The sequence below is a fragment of the Oryzias latipes genome, chromosome 4, assembly GCF_053564925.1.
Source record: "Oryzias latipes strain Hd-rR chromosome 4, Olatipes_Hd-rR_3.1".
Classification (NCBI taxonomy): Eukaryota; Metazoa; Chordata; class Actinopteri; order Beloniformes; family Adrianichthyidae; genus Oryzias; species Oryzias latipes.
The window spans coordinates 13724971-13744805 of record NC_136240.1 but is presented as its reverse complement, the minus strand read 5'-3'; the positions used below and the strand labels follow the sequence as shown (position 1 = coordinate 13744805).

Sequence of the window (19835 nt, the reverse complement as noted above, 5' to 3'; positions counted from 1 at the left end):
GCGGTCGTGGTGCAGAAGGGCAGTCAGCCTCTGATTGGAAGGCTCAGTTCCCGCCGTGGCTGCCCATGTGTCGAAGCATCCTTGGGCAAGACGCTGAACCCCACATTGCTCCTGCTGGTTATAGGTAGCGCCAGTGTTCGGCATTAGTGTGAATGTTTGTGTGCATGGCTGAATGGGACTGTAACTGTAAAACACTTTGGGCCTTCGAGGAAGGTAGAAAAGCGCTATACTAATAAATACCATTAAGTATTTGTTTTTTTGGTCACCAAAACCATTGTACTTAACTTTGATTTCTTTTTTTATTTCTGTTTTTGTGGCAAACATATATTTTCCAAACAGCAGTGGATTGTTTAATTATTTCACAATTTGGGACTTGTTGCCAAACATTGTGCATAATCTTAATGATCCCTACATATTAAGCCTCTGGTCTTGGAATAACTACCTGTGCTCTGTAAATAGTGTGTTGTCAGTCAACATGAAAAGAGAATTTAAATTTGGTAAAGACGATTAAAACTTCCTCTTATTTCCTCTTATTTTTTTAATTTATTTATTTATTTATTTTTTATTTTTATTTTTTATAACTTGTCCTGTCCAACAGCTAGGCAGGCAGATGAGAGCTGAGGGCCTCTTGTGTTGGACATATTTTACTTTAACAATAGGGGTTATTAATCTTCAGACAAACCAGAGGTATGTCTGAATAAACCCCTTTTGTAATTGAGGCCAAACTTTATTTATTTCAACCATGTTTGAAAAATTTTGGGTGTTGGACCGGACGGAAAAGGAAAGAAGGGAAGAAAAAGGGAGGGATGTTAGAGAGAGAGGGGGGTAGGAGGGTGATAATGGGAGGGGAGGGGGGATAAGACCATGAAGCAGCATAAAGCAACAAGTTTACTGGTTGTTTATCATTACGGTAAGGTTCAAATGTAGTACAAAAAGGGCGGGGCCTGTCCACACACACACTCGAATGTTATCAACACACCTGTTAGCTGCAAAAATGTCCACATGTCGACATGCACACAAAACAGATAGTGTTCACACGCATACTTATGCCTTAAAACCAACTAGTGTGAAATATTTCAGTCATTCAATCATGCAAACTGTTAGTGCAAAGGTGAGCTAACACCTGTGCTCAGGTGAGTTTTTATGTTCTTCTAAAATGGATGGTGGAACGTGAGAAGAAGGAGGGAGCCATCCCCACCCCAAGACCCCCGCCGCAGCAGCAGCGGCAGCCGGAATCCCCCCAACGCCACACGGGAACAGGCAGGGAACAACCGCCCCCCGGGGCGACCAAGACCGCCACCCAGGCCAGGGCCAGCAGGACCGCCGCAAGGCCCCCAGAGCCAGAGAGCAGGGAGGCGCGGAGGGAAAGAGAGTGCCGCCCCAGCCCAACCAGGAGAGCAGCCCCCCCCCCGCCACGCCGGGAGAGCCCAACGCAGGGCCCCACCGGAGAAGGACGCCCACAGCCCCAGACGAGCACCCCATCACCACCCAGGAGTTCCGGGCATCCCCCCGCCCCAACCCCAGGTACGAGCCAGGACCCCTCAAGGGAGACCCGCTCCGCACTCCAGGCAGCCACCCACCCGGCCCACGGTTGGTCCAGGGAGGAGCAAGGCAGGGACCCGCAGCCCCCGCCCAGGAGGGGGGAACCCCGGGGAAAAAGGGGGCCCACAAGGGGTGTTGTAAATATGGCCCGACCAGGCTCGACCACAATTGGAAATTTGGCGGGGCCCAGCGCTCAGGGGCAAGGACCAGGACCCACCCCCAGGGACACGAACACCCCCGGCTCAAGTGTAATGTGAACCCTCCCACCTTGCGGAGAGAGCACCGCTGGGCCCAGGAAGCCGGCACCCAGGGGACACGGCCGCCGTCGCCAAGGGGCCCGCACCCCCCCCCCCCAGGGAAGGGGTAGGGGGCAGATGGTCCTAGGTCCCACCTTCCTTGCAAAATGTGTGTGCGTGTATGTGTGTTTGAGAGGGTGTGTGTGTGCATGTGTGTGTGTTTATGTTGGAATGTATATATTGAAGGGGGAGGGGTGTGTGTACTTATTTCCTCTTAAACCCCAGAAAATATAAAGCAGTATTCTCAAATTACTTTGCAGAATGATGAGAAGAGTGAGAGTAATTTGAGGGTTGCAACAATCTCTTGCCTTTTTTATAAATATGTGCTGAGGGTGGGGGGCGGTTATATTTTCCTTGAAAAATAATTGTCCAGCTCCAACCATTTTTTTGTAAACGGATAACACGATGCGAGGCTGTGGTTTGTTTTTACAGTGTTTGCACAAACTCAACGAAGTGCAGCAGGAAACAACATGGCACTGTGTTATTAAATGGGATTGGTTTTTCCTGCCAGCCCGACAAATTAGAGAAAGTGAAAATTAAACATTACACTAATTCTGATTAAGATAGGAAATTGATTTTAGAGCCCCAGATGCTCTGACATTTACCACTCTTACACTTAGAATGATTAAAGTTATTTTTGATGGTGTATTTCACACTTTTGATTCAGGCATAAGATGTGCAGCCTCCCACAATGGATGGCCTTTTATGAAGGCAACATTTCCATCTGAAAGAATTCACAATCAGTGATCCATTTTTAGTAATTCTGTAATAAAGGGTACATTCATGTGTTTGCCAGAGATATTACCATGAAAAAAGGACAAATGTAGATTGGAAAAGATGGCATGTGTAAGTTAATAAATGAGTAAACCACAGTGGTGTGTCAGACAAACCCAAGAGTCTTTTGTATTTAAAAAATTGTGTTTTTATTCTTTTTGCTTACTTATTGTTCTTTTTGCATACCTTTCAGTTGTTTGCAAACAAAACCAGATTTTATTCTACTAGCAGACCTCACTGACATTGAAGCAATATTAATATATTCAATTTATCTGCCTTAAAGCTTACAATTTTCTATCATCTAATTTTCCCTTTGTCTGTTTTCTTCTTTTTTTGTGTAAAGAGTGCCCACTTGGCAATGATCGACACTCTTATGATGGCATACACGGTGGAGACGGCGAGTGTGGAGAAGGTGACGGCCTGCATTCGTCAGTATTCATCATACAACCCTGAGGTGGATTCGCCGTATGACACGGAGGACGCAGTGACTTCCTGGATTAACACGGTCTGTACTGGTTATATGCATGCCAAGTTACACAGCTGTAAAAGCTGTAGTTTGAACACCATACTATTTTATAGTTACATTAACTTTATATTTAATTTAAATTCTTCCAGAGTCTTTGTAAAATGTTTGATCATTGGCTTGGCATGCATTTTTCATCAGTTAGATTAAGATAAAATGTTAGAGTAATGTAAAAACAAAAGTGCTTTATGTTCTAATGAAGTCAATATCTGGTATTCAGACTGTTCTTTGTTATATCCAGCTATGTTACAGATTGTGTTTTTCTTTCCTTGAATGCATGGAAGGAGCTGTTCACATGTAATGTATGCACAGATGGCTGTGGCTCCCCCATACAGTACTACAGAAACCGATCTGTTTTCATTCTCCTTGTTCAAACGCTGGGCTGCTTCCAGCTCGGAGCCTCACACGCCCTCACAGAGCAGGCGATGGCTGACAGGAAGGGTGGTCGTGTTGAGCTCCTGGCCACGCATATGCTCCTTTGTTGGAATGCATTTCCAGAAATGACCAAAATTCACAGCGGATTTTAGCCAACAAAGCTCAATCCAGTTTATTGGGAGCAAGTATGTTTTATTTTAATACAGCCAACATAAAATATATTGCTTGGTAAGCTTTAAGCACATTTACTTTATTTTTCATGGTTATTAAAAAAAGTAAAAGGACAAGTTAATAAGGATGGTGAATTAAAAAATGCAAAAGCTCCTATAAATATTACACTTTTGGATTAAAGCTTTTGGAGTAAAAGTACAAATAACAGACTAATTATTTAAAATGGTTAATTTAGCATGGAGACCATTTGGCCCTTTTAACTTTTGTTTGCCCCACTCTTTTAGGTGAATGAATGTCTGAAGGAAGTTGTTGCCCATGAGCAGAAAAAGGAGACGCAGAGTTCGGAGCCAGCTGGGAGTCCTCGGGTGAGTGTTTTCCTTTTCCTCTCCTCCCTCACCCGTAGCTCTCCTGATACTGCCATGTTTAGATGCCTGAGGGACAGTTTCAAGTAAGACAAGTAATATTATAAAGGATTTTCCTATTATAATTGCCTTTTAAATATGTATTTATCTCAGAACTGTCATTGTCATATGTGTGACTTGATCCCCTGACAGAACCTTATCAGCTTTAACTTCTGTCAGAAGAAAATCGGACTCACCCATCTGTGTTTTGGATTTATTTCAGCGAGTATTTAGTAACTCTTAAAAATTGGGCAATTAGTCATTTACCATGAAATATTTACTCACTTCATCTGCCCACTTTCTTCACCACAAGATCTGTGTTATTCCGTCGAGTATGATTTAATCCAGGGTGACCCTTGTTTGGTGTCTGAACCGGTTATATAACAGAATCTGGAATCAGCAGTATTTTCAGCGCTGTAAGACATCCCTGTCTGTGTGGGCCTGTCTGTTCATTATTTATGTGGTCTACCCCGAGTAATCTCTGTCTGCATTCTGTTGGGCCTTTATCGTCTATCTCTGATCCACTGAATAACAGCAAAATGAAAATAAGTGACAAAATATTACATTATGCTTAAAGTCCTATAAATCTCTGAAAAAGGGGTTTATTTGCTCACCTCTGGGTTTAAGCATTCATAAACATTCAGGTTGTTAGTACATGAGCTACATTAATCCTTGATATATAATTAGCATAATATCTTATTGGTATTTGCTGTGCAGATTATCAAAGGTTTGTTCAAGATCAAAACAGTTAAATTAAAAAGATTTTAGAGATTATTTTTGTACTTGGTATTAGAGTGTTTGACTGAGTTGGCAGCATTTCTACATTTGCCAAATTAAGTGATTTCTTTATTTTATATGGATTAAAGAAGAAAATCTTTCCCAGTACAGAAAGGTTGGTTGTGTTTGCATTTGAACGACACCTATTGAAAGACACATGGAGCCTCATCTGCTCTTTATTTAGTATTAAGATATGCACTTGCTTGGCCCTGGGCAGGAACCTTAATGCCATGTCGTTGGAACTTCCGCACAGATCATCATCTACACAAGACTTATTGTTTTATGTTGCCATCACAACTGCAAATCTTGCTGAAGGCACACCGTGTTCCCGTGTAAACTGCAGTGAAATTCATGGCTGCTGCAGACAAACATTTACCGATAAAACTAGTGTCTGCTTCTAGTTGCAGATCTGATTTGATTCTTTTAAAAAGGTGTCGTTTTTGCAATACATTAAACAGGTGGTTTTAGCCATCTAAGGACAACTGTGTAGGTTTAATCAGAGTTATGGGTGGTATTTGCAGGGGGAAAAAAAAGATAAACACAGCAAGGCAGGTTCAGGATTGAGAGGATAAGTTGTGAAAGGTGAATTTTGAATGATAAGATAAAAAAATAAAGTCACAAGTTGACTAACGTTTGTTATCAGGGGTTTGTGTAAATGTAAACACTTTGGTGTTTTCTCTGCTGTGAAGAGATAAAAGTTGAGTTTTACCCATGTCCCTTTCAGGGGCTTGATTGCTTTTTAAATTGTAAACTTGTTTATTCTGAATCATCAGTTCAAATATATTCAGTCTTCACTTCTTCATGTTATATTTAAATTAAAAAGCAAAGCTGCTGTTGTCATTAGTAGTATACTGTATCATTTTGCCAATAAACCTGTGGTATTCGTGTAGATATTCATATTTCTTAAAATGTTGAAATAGTCATCTCAAAATAAATGGGTAGGAGTAACTTGTATGTGACTTTTTATTGAACCAAAAGATATTACTTGTACCAGAAGTTATTATTTGGTTACTTACAGAATGTGCTCTGATTTAAAGGTTATTCAGTTTATTAGAAACCTTACAGAACTTTTCAGTTTTTCTAGAACAATTCAGAACAACCATTTGAAGAACCATAAAACTTTGCTACGTTCTGATTTGAAAAAACTCCAAGGAAAATAGTGTTCTGATGGATGCTCGGTTCATTACAATTAACTTGAGGACTACACATAAGTAAAAAATAGACCAAAACTTTTCTAAATATTCTCTAGGTTATCAGAGCGGAAAATGTATTTGGCAGAATTAATTTTGTTATTATATTTTTTTGTGGACTAAAGAGATTTATGTAATCATAGTATCAAAAAATTTTCTAAAGAGAAATGTGTTTTCTATGAGTGTACTTTTTTTTTTATAGACAGCTCAAATATTTTTCAGGACATTCAGGATGTATTTTAAGGGCACTTCTTGTTTTTTACTACACGATATCAGAGCTTTTGAAACTGTATAAAGTGTCACTGCAGCTGTAATTCAGTCTGCCCACATGCATCTTCATTGTGTTAAAGTGCAGTCAGGACTTCTCATTTCCACTAAAATCTCTATTTTACATAAAAACACAATACTAAGGTTATTGCAGATGAGTGGGATTTTCATTCGCACCGAATTCAATTGTTCCCTTTGGGATCACAGTAGTTGTGTCTTTCATTGTAATACTAATCGCATCACTAACTAATCTCACTAACAGGTATTCCTTTGTTCTCTTCTTCCTTCGCTGTTCTGCAGTCTCCAACTAAGTGGTACATGAAGCTTGTGCCTGTAAGTGAACTAATCAATCCTTGTATTTGTGTGCCCATAGTGACCGTCTCATCACTTTCTTTCCTCTATTTCCTCTCATTATCACATGTGCATCCCAAAGCTGTGACATCACAGGTTTTTATTTCTGTTTCGATCGAGTTAACACCATCTTTTCTATCCATGTGCTTTTTTTTATGTACAGCAAATCATTGACATGGATCATTTGATTTTCCATCTACGTCATCACAGATGTGCATGAACAGTTGGTGAGCAGAAAGCTGTGTTCAGTACCAAACTCCTTAACTGATAAACAGGCCTGCTGGCTTAAGCTGATAAAGAATATACATGGAAATTGTTTCATATTTAAAGAAATTGAGTAGAATTATCAAGATCATGCTAGTAAATAAAAGAAAGAACATTTCTAATTCAATTCTCTTGTAATTATTTCTTTGAATGTCTCAAGACATACATTTAAACCCAGAACTCTGAAAATAATTAGATTAATGATCAATACATTTAATTATCTTGATTTTTTTTTTATGGTATTATGGCTCTTTTTTGTCAGTCCTGTAGCAAAGACATCTGGTATAAATACTGCATGAAACTTTATCATCAAAAACGATTTCTTATGTTCGCTAATGTGGGTTTCCCATGTGGTTATATGGAACTGGGAAATCGCAAAGCATTCCCAGGAAAATGACCAAGAAAGAAAAAACATTTCAGATATTAAATGTCTGAGAGAAGCTGATTCAAATGGTTTTAGCCCACCCTAACTGAGCATTTTTGTCTGACAATGTTAAGAAAATAACTGTTTTGTCTTTTTGTTATAGTTAGAACAGTTTATTAGAATAAAAATACAGCACACAGAAAAAGATACCATAAAATGCATCTTTAACCAACTTCAATGTTTTTTTTATGTTGCTCTTCAAAGTAACCAGGTTCCAGATCACTTATTACTTTCACAGATGACTAAACCTTAATGAAACCAAAATATGCTCTCAGTTTTCCCCTTTTTTAATCATAAAAGAGCAGATACTGCAGATGTTGGAAAGATAATGCACCATCATAAAAAGTTTTTTATTTTATTTTATTCCAATAGGCTCGCTATAGGAAAGAGCAGGCCTCTACCCAGAATTCTCTATGGATTCCACCAGTGGACAACCTATTGAAAGACACCACAGATGGTTCAGCTCTGGCTGCTCTGATCCACTTTTACTGCCCTCAAGTCCTACCACTACAAGGTGAGGAAACAAATATCAGACAGTTGTGTTGGTCGACGGGAAGCTGAGAGAGCATCAGGTGACTTTAGGACAAGTTATGTCATCAGACCTGGGAAATGGCTGCCACCTAAATAACTAAAACTCACATTTATATTGAAGTTTAAATTATAAATGCCTTTCCTGTTTTCAGTTTTTTTTGTTTTTTTCAAGGAAGCAGTTACAAGGCCTTCTACTTCTGGAGGTTCATTCGGAAAAATCTTCCGATTGATTGCATTATAGTATCCCAATAACACACAAACACACTGTATGTACTTAACTTAAAAAAGTCATTAGAACACAAGTTTTTACAGTCAACTTTGACATTGGTTGACCTAAAGCACCACCTTGGACTGATCATTTTATAATCTCAGAATTTCTAAGACTTTTGCACTTTAAATCAGGTTTTCAAAAAGAAAACAGAGTTTGTTCTGAAGAAGTCATTATCAAACTGAAAGCTTAAATGAGTGTTGGACCTTTTATTCCATTGGATCGTCCCAACACCTAATAGCTCTGTGTCCGTTCCTTCAGACATCTGCCTGAAGGAGAACATGTCTCTGGCTGATCGACTGTACAATCTTCAGCTCATACAAGACTTCTGCAAAGACAACCTGAACAGCTGCTGCCACTTCAGCTTGGAGGACATGCTCTACGCCTCCTCCACTATCAAGGTACACTATTACCTGGTTCCATTATTAAAAAAAACGCCAAGAATCTTAAAACCCGAATACATTGATCATGGATTAATTGTGCTTCCTAAATATTTAGTTTGAAATATTGGAGACTAACAGTTATGTAAAACTCTTTTTTTAGTGTTTAGAGAATACTTGATCTGACTTAAAGTGGGATTTGTTTAAATGTGTTCTTGAATTGTACATTCCTGATGAAAACCATTTTTATTTTTGTCTTAAACTTTTGGGAGAGTTCCCAACAATTCAAATTGTCCCTAGTAACCAAAAGCGTAGTTATTTCTTCATTTAATGTCATCATGTCTGTTTTATCATGTCTTTTATTTTTCCTTAAATCTGTTTTCCCTATTTGTTTTTTACATACTTTTCTTGGCCAGTTTGTCTCTACCTTCTTTTGTGGTTCTTGCTGCTTTGTCCTTGAAAGACTCCTGTTTGCTGCATTAAGCTGACTCTGTCCCAGATTTTTATTCTTTGGCAATGAAAACATATCTTGGTCACTTGAGCATTTTAATTTTCTCGCCTTTGTCTGGAAACCCGCTTTTTCAAATGTTCAGATATTCTTGCTCACATCAAAATATAGCCCTCAAAAAGAAGATGAAAAGCATTTCTTGGACATTACTCAACCACAGTAAATAACTCTGTGGATGCGTTTCCATTACTTCTAAAAGGTTTTTCATCAAAACCGCATGATGGCTGTTAGAGTCACACAATGAATGAGCAAATAGTTTGAGTTTGATTTTATTTAAGTGTCATGCACTAATGTGCCCAGCCTGCATGGGCTTATATGACACTGGAAGACGAAATACAGAAAAATGGCCATCACAGAAATACAGTAACCCACACAATCACAGTCTAACAGAAAACAAAGTGTCCATTCCCATGCCTTTGCCACAAAAATTGGCAAACAAGAAAATTTCATTTTCAAAAAGCCAACATAAAATTTTATCTTTATAGAACCAAATCAGGACTTTTCTATTACCTCATACAAAAAAAGTCTGTGTTTTTCATACAAAGAACAATTAAACAAAAAATGAAATTCATCCTCCACCAATGCAGGTCACAGACCTCACAAAGTCTTTCCTCCTCAGGAACGTCTTCAAAGCGCCCTACTTCCACCTGTGCCTCAAATACCTCAACGTTTTCAAAGCATTAACCCTTGTGCTATCTTAGATGACCCCACCTTTACATTGACGTGTTCTTCCTACCATGACAAAGGTGGATAAAGGTGGAAAGATTTCATGTAATCCATGGACACCAGTGAAGATCACAAATCATTGAAGAAAAAAGCTTTAGCACACTGTCTAGTGCGTCTAGATCAGAGTTTTTCAACCAGTGTGCCGCGGCACACTAGTGTGCCGTGGGAGATGGTCAAGTGTGCCGTGGAAAATTGCCCTCATTCACTGATCTCAAAACAATTAACATCTCCAGGAAATCAGCTCTTTGTTCATCCAAACAGTTCCTGATAAAACACTGAGTAGTTAGGAATATAAAAGATCATAAAATACTTTTTCTTTGTGTTTATTTGATTCTATTAAAGACATTTTGATAAGAATGATGGTAACGCGATTTAGCTGCAGCAATAACTGTTTTCTGAAAAGTCCCGCAGCTTTTACTGTCTCCACGACTCCACCAATCATTCTTGAAGGCTTAATCACATGTCATCAGTCTGACCAATCAGAAGTGTTTGAAGTCTTCACTTCCTTGTTCCAATTTAGCTTATAACTCTCTCAGTTCCAACAAAAACACCAGCTAAAGCTCGTCTTTAGCGGTGAAGCTTTCCACAGAATCCGGTATCAGACCGTGGAACAAGTAAGCATAACCATGAAGCTCAGAGACGCTAGTCTTTCTGCCCTTTTTTCCCAGTTGTCGCACTACATCTCCCATGATGCATTGGCTTGAAAGGGACAGCGCCTCAGCGTACAATGAGTTGTCATTGTTACACGTCTTGAAAACACAACGAACATACAGTTTGTATGTAACTTAACTTTTATCACATCTTTTAGAAAAAACATCTGCAACTTCCTGCTTTTTCTGCCACAATTATCACAAAAATGCACGTCAGATTGCCGGATGGGGGGGGGCTGTAGATCAATACAGACTGAGTTTCTGCTTTTTTTTTTTTGGGGATGCTGGTGTGCCGCGGGATTTTGTCAAGGTTAAAGTGTGCCGTGGCTCAAAAAAGGTTGAAAAACACTGATCTAGATGACCCAACTCCCAATGTTAAAGTGCCTAGGATAGCACAAGGGTTAAAAAGGACAAACACAATGCAAATACTTTTCTTTGTCTGGTTTGGTGTCCTTCCCTGCTTCATCCTGTCCATCACTTGTTTTAGCTGAGTGCTGCAGTTTGGTCTGGATGGATGAGCCTGACTTTACCTTAAATGTCATCTCAACATGTCTTCATGTGCGTAACAGTGACAGCACAGGGATAATAGAAGTCAGAGGAAGGATAAAACTCGTGCTAAATGATCCAAACAAGTCTAAAGCATTCAACTTCCTGCTTCATTCAGCATTCAGTGTAGTTGTTGTTACAGATGTTGCAAAGAATAAATGTTGTTCAACCCAGAATTCTCCTAAAAAGGTTTTAGAAAAACATGAGCCAACATCAGCACCACCAATTGATGATCTACGGCAAACATTTTTTCATGAAATATGACCTCTTTTTTGACGGATTTTCTCTTGCCCAGCTTATTCGACGTCAGGCTCCGTGCTCTCCAGAGCCCACACGCGCACTAAATGCCGAAAAGCAAATAAAGTTGTGTGAAGCTGCCAGCAGCAGTATTCTGCTGACGCCAGTGTCTGAAGGGATAAAACTGTCCCAGCAGGGCAGAGTTATTGCCTGAGAGAAGTGGTGCAGCCTAAACTGCATACTGAACCCGTTGGATTCAGTCACCTTGACCCAGATTCATGGCGGGCAGACCTGCAGTGCTCAGGCTCGTCACTCTAATGGAGGCCCCATTATACAGAGCAGGGGAGGAGTTGGAGATGAAGAGGCAGGTTGGACTTAAAACCGTGTGAAACCACTAAAATTCACATCTTGAATGTATTTAGTCCAAGCAGTTTCTGGGCTAGTTCTTCTGTCAGGTGTGATTGGGCTTGGACCAAAACAAAACTGACAGACATTTCTAACATAAAAGACAGATATTGATCCACACAAATCAAAGTAATTTCATGCATGGAACCTGTTATAATTAAAAAAAATGAATAAACAGCTTCATTAACAGGGAACTAACAGCTGATAAGCATTCAGATTAGGGCTGAGCATCACTGTAATCTAAAATAATTTGATTCAGAAAAGCAGGATTCAATCCCACTTTAAAATTAAACAATTCAATTAAACTTTTATTCTCTATCATTTTTATTTGTTTTTTTATAAAACAAGTGTTCACAGAGTTAATCATTTAAAATAAGCAATGGTTTAATTTTAACTACTAAAATATGTATTTCTAACATCCTAAAAAATAACAGAAAAGCTTTTTGTTTGCCTGCAAATAATTGTGAAGATTGCTCTAAGATAAGAATGGATTAATAGATCTGATGAATGGATTTTACATTTTAGATGTGAAGATCAATTCAATTGATTTTTTTTCACCCAGTCCTAATTGAAATTATTGAAGAGTTGCCTGTTTTTCCACAACTAAATGCAATTGGTAAGAACAGGACAAAAAGGAAACAAGACACACAAGCTTTTTCGTGTGTAACTTTTGTTGGTGGCACTTGGATCAAGAGTTAAAGTTTCTGTCTATGTTTTAGGTTTTTAAAAGACTTGAAATGCAGGTAAATGAGACTTCAAGGCCTCATATTGAGTCGGGATTTTTGCTTCTCAATTAAATAGAATATTATTCCATATGTGAATAGAAATAGTCAAAAAAGGGAGCATTTTGCCTATTTGGTGAAATGTGGCTCACTCCACGTTGTGTTAATTAAGAGACAAAACATTAACCTTTTGGAACCCCTCCCCCACATAACACATTTGGTACTTAAAGCCTTTCTGTCCTAATGGACATACGCTTGTAAATCAGGTTAACGTCTACCTATGTAATGCCTTTCCATCTAGTTAATTTACAGCACATCATCTGTCAATTTAAGAGGGAGAAAAAAAATGTTTACCATATTGTCTGTTCAAACTCTACAAATATCATGCATAGATGCTCCAACATGGTCAGGCTGATTGAGTGGTCTTTGCAGATTGAGGTGGAGCTCTCTTGCTGGCTGCTAAATTTGCTGTAGATCCTTTAATCAACCTTCTGGCCCAGTAATCGTTGACCCTAATGCCCTTTGAATGCTCAGTGTGTGGTCTAGCCTTTTTTTCTTCCAGATAGGATTAGGGTCCTTATGAATGACCTGTGTGATGCTTTTCTTTTTTTTTTTTAATTAAAGCAACGCATTTGGCTGGATGCACGTGCAGCATGGGGGCTTCTGCAGACGGGATTATCCCCGACTGCTGCTTCAAATCTGAGCCCTGTTCTTCTAATCACCAGTCAGACTCCTCTAGCCATTACAAGTCCCTCATTTGACATCAGAAACAGGCAAACCTGAAAATGCTGCAGACCTGGATTCCTTAAGGATGCAGCTCTGGCAGAAATGTGATGCTTTCTCATGGGTGAAAAAACAATAACAGTAAACAAGTAGACTGTGCTGTAAGTATAAATTTTGACCTCCATGGCCTTATTGCTTTCTTCAAATATTGAGGATTTCTTCACATCCTGAGCTCATCTAAAGGTAACTAGAAGGTTGATTTTTGGTTGCTTGAGACTTAAATTTGTAAAGAGATAGGATGTTTTCACCGTAAAAGTAAAAAGTGTGTGTAAAGTAAATATTTGACTTGCTCTTTACTTTAACTCCTCGATAACGATCTGTTCTTTTCTTTGCACACCCTCACAAAAAGAAAGGCAGCTGTATACACTAGCATGTCGGCAAAAAAAGGGCCTCCAAAAAAATAAACCGTTGCCGTGAAAACAGCGGTGATACTGGTGCTAATTGCCTCCCAGTGATACTTCTCGTGTTCCAGTTTGAAGAGTTAAAGGGTGAATGTTATGCGCATGAGTGCTAGGTGGTGCAGAAATGTTGCCGATGATGCAAATCAAGTGTCCCTGTTGCAGATCATGCACCACTGGCTTTGTGTGGCGCTGTAAATGGAGGGCAGGTAGAGGGTGTGTTTCCTCAAGGTCATTCCTGCTTTGCTGCATTCATTTTTCTCTAAAGCTGTGTTGAGAGGAAAACAGCTGCCCATCACCAAAAAAAAAAATCCTATCATACTTTGAATTTTAAATGCAATAAGAAGGAATGCATTTGTTTAAACTAAATTATTTATTTGGTGTTTCTAGATAAAACATCATTTGCATAGTTATCCTGAGGATTTTATAAATTGCTGTCTAGTTTTACTAAATTAAGAGCTACATAAAAAATTTTGGATATTTAGAATTATTGTTTGTACCATTTTTTTTAAAGTGTGAATGTTGAGCTGATTTAGGTTTCAACACTTGAACCCAGTGGTGTCAAAAGGAATGTGTATTTCAGTTTGGCGGTTAGCCTGCAGATTCAATATTAGAAGAGCTGTCCTGTGTTATATAAATGAGATTTCTGTTTATATTGGGTGATAGTGTGTCATAGTGAGTTTATCCATGTAAGCAAAAGATTATGTTCAGAAGTACAACAAAAAAGTATTTGCATCTTTTGTCAATTCTTTGTAATTCTGCTGTTCTTAGTACGGAAGTAAGTACATTTTTATTTATATAGCACTTTGCAAAGTGCTTCACAATGTTTAAACAATATAAAATCAGCGGTGAGACCCAAATAAACACACACAGGCATAAGGATGGGTACCGAGCCCCGGGCAACATTCATCAAGACCGCAGTATCGTTAAGAGCTGACCTCAACAGTTCTGCTACCGGTACTGGAGAAGTCGCATTTTTTTGTGTCCCACAAGATATAAACTAGAGCTGTGACGGTGTGGGATTTTTGATCACCGCGATGATGAAGCAGCAGGAGTCGCTGTGTCGGGACTCTTGCTACCCCCCCACACACACACGCACACACACACACACAAAATCCTCCAGCAGGCTCAATTGGTTCAAAAATGGCATATTTGGCATTTGTTAACATGTTTTGCTTTTACTCTTGTTTTGGTTCTATATCCTGAAAACAGACTTCACATGAAAACAAATTATGGCTTTTTTTATTACTCATATGTGCTTGTTTACAATTGTTCTGGTTTTGATAGTGGGTTTTTTTAGCCTCAATACCATCACAAGCTGAGTAGGCAAAAGAGAAGGAGTGTTTTCTCTGTACATTTAACTATGATGGGAAATGTCAACAGTGACACCTGCTAGCGGTAAAGAGTCAATACACCTTTTGAAAAACCTTTTCTAAAGGTTTTTCAAAACCTGTATGCGTCTGAAGCCCATGTTGACCTGGGAAACATAACAATTTAGTTAAAAAAATTCAACTCTTTTGTTCTTTCCAGAGCAACTACCTTGTGTTCCTGGCCGAGCTTTTTTGGTGGTTTGAGGTCGTCACGCCATCTTTTGTGAAGCCAAGAATCATGGACATTGAAGGCAAATGTTAAATTCTTATCAAACAAACCCATTAATATTTAATGTATGATGATGCAGAAGACTATACGTTGTAAGTTAAAGCTTACTTTATTTATTTATTTGTGTTGTGTCACTTCAGAGCCCTCATCTTTGATCAAAAATTTGCCAGCGGTTTCTAAAGCAACTAAAAGAAGTTTTATGGAGAGGCCTCCAAGTCCTGAAAGACCCAGGTACAGTCAGTTCAGTAGTCGAATATATTATTTTGCATGTGTATAACACCAAACTGATACACGTGTCATTTTGTATTTTTCAGCTTACCCCTCAGACCACAAACGGGAAACTCAGGTATTCTTCTCTCTGTAATTAAATTGTAGTTTCAGGTCAAAATACAAGAGTAAAGATCTTGTCTTTTTGCTTTGTTTGGCTGTCTCATACAGGAGAAATTAAGAGGTCAACCTCAATGTCTTTTGTCGATGGTAATCTTGGCACCTGGCCCAAGGAGAAAAGGCAAGTCATGCTGTTTAGATGCAATATACAGCCCTTAAATAATTATAGTTAGTGTTTAAGCAAATTCTGTTACTGTTAAATTATGTTTTTGATCAACTTTTTGCAGTAGTTTTTAACAATAGCAAAACATTTTTAATAAAAATGTCTTGTCTGTGAAGGTCTGGGCCGTATGGCGTGTCTTTTGACATCCCTTTTGACAGAGAGGACTCTGCTTCCGCTCCTCTTTCCTCACGTGGCATGGTCCGGTCCATCAGCACTGATGATGGTTCGAGTTTTAAAGTTCACCATATGCCCCGAGGAATGAAGCGCAACCTGTCCTTTCAGCCAGTTAATGGTCAGAGTGTTGGCATTGATGAGGAGGGCTGCCCAGACAGCCTAGCAGGCATACAGCCTATCAGGCGAGAATACCCCAACAGACATGGTAGAGAATTGGAAAAAGCTCCTTCTGTGGAAGAAGCCCTCCAGATCATCCACAGCCCCAGTAGGCCACCTGTAGAAGGTGTCAGTAATGGATTTTTTCTGCACAGTCAGAGCCAGGGAGCCGCTGTTGGTGGCTTGGACCCAGTATCAGAATTGGACTCCAAAGACCCTTTGAGCCCTACAGAAACCACAGAGGTGGACACTGGCATCCATATTAGAACAGAGGACATGCTGGATGAAGATTCCTCTCTGAAAGATTGCTCTGTGAACATGGAGCTAGATGTGGAGACACCAAGCCCCAGTCCAAGCAGTCAGAGCAAATCTCCCTCAGCAGTAAAGTTGACCAGCTTTGCTGAGCAGAAGATGAGGAAGCTCAGTCCGTCAGCCCAGGATTCAGGCAGAGGCAGCAGCAGCTCCATGAAAACTACACCAGAAGGCTCCGAGTTTGGCCTTCCATTATCTGTCTCCTGGGCTCCAACCCCTGAGCACAGCCCTATCCATCAACAAGCAGCAACGCCCGCTGCTACACACCCATCCCCTACACCAGTCCAGCTTCCCCCCAACGATCCAGCTCAAGTCATGGCTACAGAGATGGTACATCTGAGGATGAGGCTGGAGGAGAAACGGAAAGCCATTGAAGCGCAGAAGAAGAAAGTAGAAGCTGCTTTTACAAGACATAGGCAAAAAATGGGTCACTCTGCGTTCCTGAATGTAGTGAAGAGGAAAGGTGATGGGGCTGAAGGAGTAAAAACTGAGGGAGAAGGAAAGTCAGCGAGCACAAGTCCCACCTTTAAATTTGGAAGGAACATGGCAGACAGCCCTGATGGAGCTGAACAAAACAGCAAAGCCTCTTGTTGGCAGAAATCACCAGGTGCAGGTGAAGAACAAAGCCATTCTCATGTAACTGAAGTGGATCTCTCCGAGTACACACGATCAATTGAGAAGCTCAATCATTCTTTAGCCTTCCTCCAGGCTGAAATGCAGCGGCTAGCACACCAACAGGAAGTCATCATGGCCATGAGAGAGCAGCAGCATCAACAAGCGTGGGTCATCCCTCCTTCATATGCCAACCCCTCACCACAGAAACACACTCGAGCCGTCATCAGGTCCTCCGGACCCTCTTCTCCTGCCGACTCACCTCGTTCCACTCATTGCTCTCCAACTAACATCAAGCGCAAATCTGCGTCGTTCCACTCACGTAATCCTCGTGCCGCTCGACCAAGTGAGCTCAAGTTGACCCCTTACAACCGAGTTCTAACAGCCCCACAATCTGTCGATAGCATCCCAAGGCTGCGCAGATTTTCTCCCTGCCAGCCATTAGTAAGCGCATTCATTTACATGGGAGAGAAGCCGGCAGCTGCCAGTCCAGAGACAGTCGCCCCTCATGAGGATCATAGCAAAGAGACAGACTCAGGCTTGTCTCCAGAGAAGGAAATGCCACATGTTTTTGCTGCCAGTTCCCCACCTAGTTCCCCCAACATGCAGAGAAAAGGAGAACAAACTGAGGTGGATGGAGATGAGCAAACCCAGGAGGGAGAGAATCCCAACCTATCCAGCATCCCTGACATTAAAAAAGATGGCCTAAATGACAGAGTTCAGAACTCATTTCTAGAACCCAAACCTACTGTGGAGTTCCCAGAGGTTCTGGCCCTCCCAGTGGTAGAGACCTTTACGGTGACACCCACAGAGATCCCTTCTCAGCCACAACCTTCTAGCCCAGCCAAAAGCGGTTTAATTGAAGTCGCACTCGCGGTCACGGAGCTCCCAGAGGTTCTGACAATGGAGGATGCTTTGGAGGCGGAGCAAGACAGTTTCGAGAGTGTAGATGAAGAGCAGAAGATGTGTCATGGTTTCTTCTTCAAGGTAACTCAAGATGAGATACTCAAAATAAAAGTGGCTTCACTAAAAGTTTTTTTTATTTTTTTTACAGAGATATTTAGTGAGTCAGAAAGCATGGAGTCCTTAAGTTGTTGTTTGAGATTGTTGTCAGCCGCTGTCTAGGCTTTAATGTAGGTCAGAAAACTGGGGCTTCTGTGAATTATTCAGACACAGCTGGTGAAACGAGGGTTGAAGCTGATGGCTGAGAAAATGAATTTACACATGAATCAAAAATCCATAGAATAAGCTAGCCTGTAGAGAAAGAGGAACCTCCGTTTAAATGATTCATTTTAATCGAATTCTGGTTTAAGTTTTTTTCTACCAAAAAGTCTGACCTCTGCTAAAAAATGTTTTATAAATTATTTACATAAATTACTTTTGTAAATATTAAAGAAGGTGAGATATTTTAGTAGTCTACTGTAAAAAAGGTAATTTTTTTAGAAGGACATTTCATAAAAACTAAAGAAAAATATCTTGCTCAGTCTTTTAATGTCTCTTAAATAGTTTTACTTCCACAAATATGATATTACATGCAAAAAATGTACGCTCTTAAAGTGTTACAGAAATATTGATACAAAAAATGGTTTTATAAAAGTCTCTATGCACTCAATATTCCCTCAAATTGATGTATTTTTTTCCTTAGGAGGATGGAAAGGCAGAGGAGAACATGGCACAGAAAAGAGCTGCACTGCTGGAGAAAAGGATGAGAAGAGAAAAAGAGAACCAGCAGAGGAAGATGCAGCTGGAGGCAGAGTTGGAGCAGAAAAAGGAGGAAGCTCGGTATGAACATTTGTCTATCATTTCTTTTTAGAAGAAGCTTTAAAGATTTTGAATTTTAAATATTCTGAAAGTTGTTGACTTACTTTCCGAAAAACCCAATATATGTCAGATTTATAAACCATAACCTACATATATGTTCAATCACCCTAAATAAAATAAAAATGATAAATCCTTCCACTTCTAGATAATGGAAAAAGGAAATTCTAAAATTGTTTGAGTTTTCTCTTATTGCAACAACTTCCCAGAAAACACGAAGTGACTGGGCATAAGTTTGTTTTTACGCACTCTCTCCATCCCTTAACTTGATCAGACTGAAAGCAGAAGAGGAGCGTGTCAGAAAGGAGGAAGACAAAGCCAGGAAGGAGTTCATCAAGCAGGAATACCTTCGGCGGAAGCAGCTGAAGCTGATGGAGGACATGGACTCCATCATCAAACCTCGAGCAGGTGGTGGAACCAAGCAGAGGCGAAGCCGACCCAAGTCCATGCATCGTGACAGCATTGATTCCCCTAAAACGCCTAGGCGAGCAGCCACAGGTAACCATGGAGACGACTCCTAGAAATTCATTCTATCAAGCATAATTGTGTCCTGCTGCTCTGCTCTGCCTCCTAAGAACTTCATTAATGTTCAAATAAAACTGTTCAGCTAAACTAAAAAAATAAATAAAAAAACATTAGTGCCATTATGAAATGACAGCGGTAATATCAGCCATTTAACTTAAAATTAAAAATGTTAATCAACCTTTTGAATTTAGAATAAAAACCGCTTCATATAGCAACTATCTGGATGTCTGACGTATATTCCCACCATTTTGCTTTGGAAAAACGAGTGCAAAAATCAAGTTTCCTAAGGTTTTTTTTTTTTGGTCAGGGGGGTTGCAGTTAAATAATTATCCAGGATACATTTTACTGTCCAGTGTTTGAAGTCATAACAAATTCTCTGTTCAGTCTCCAGTTTGTCTCTAGCGTCCCTCACTCTGGGCGACAGCGATAGTGCTCAGTCCGACAAGAGAGCATCAAGGTGGGAAACCTTTCAGATATTTCTGACATTCCGCCTCATTTATTATCTGATATTTTCATCTGTACCACTTTGATAACGTTTGCGTGTTTTTTTGAAAGTTTGTGTATTTTATTTACAATGTGT

The 19835-nt window shown here is 39.9% G+C and overlaps 1 protein-coding gene across 2 annotated transcripts in view; it reads left to right on the top strand.

Moving 5' to 3' along the window:
- Positions 1-19835, top strand: part of camsap2a (calmodulin regulated spectrin-associated protein family, member 2a) — a 39390-nt gene that overhangs the window by 14382 nt on the left and 5173 nt on the right. The window contains exons 3-15 of one of the 2 annotated variants that reach the window (XM_011473958.4): positions 2956-3117; positions 3966-4046; positions 6617-6649; positions 7728-7869; positions 8416-8555; positions 15040-15130; positions 15249-15339; positions 15423-15454; positions 15547-15616; positions 15775-17899; positions 18558-18694; positions 19005-19228; positions 19640-19712. In XM_011473958.4, the coding sequence (XP_011472260.1) occupies positions 2956-3117; positions 3966-4046; positions 6617-6649; positions 7728-7869; positions 8416-8555; positions 15040-15130; positions 15249-15339; positions 15423-15454; positions 15547-15616; positions 15775-17899; positions 18558-18694; positions 19005-19228; positions 19640-19712 (3401 nt within the window). The remainder of the gene's footprint in view (positions 1-2955; positions 3118-3965; positions 4047-6616; positions 6650-7727; positions 7870-8415; positions 8556-15039; positions 15131-15248; positions 15340-15422; positions 15455-15546; positions 15617-15774; positions 17900-18557; positions 18695-19004; positions 19229-19639; positions 19713-19835) is intronic. The other variant, XM_011473959.4, reaches the window with a different exon arrangement.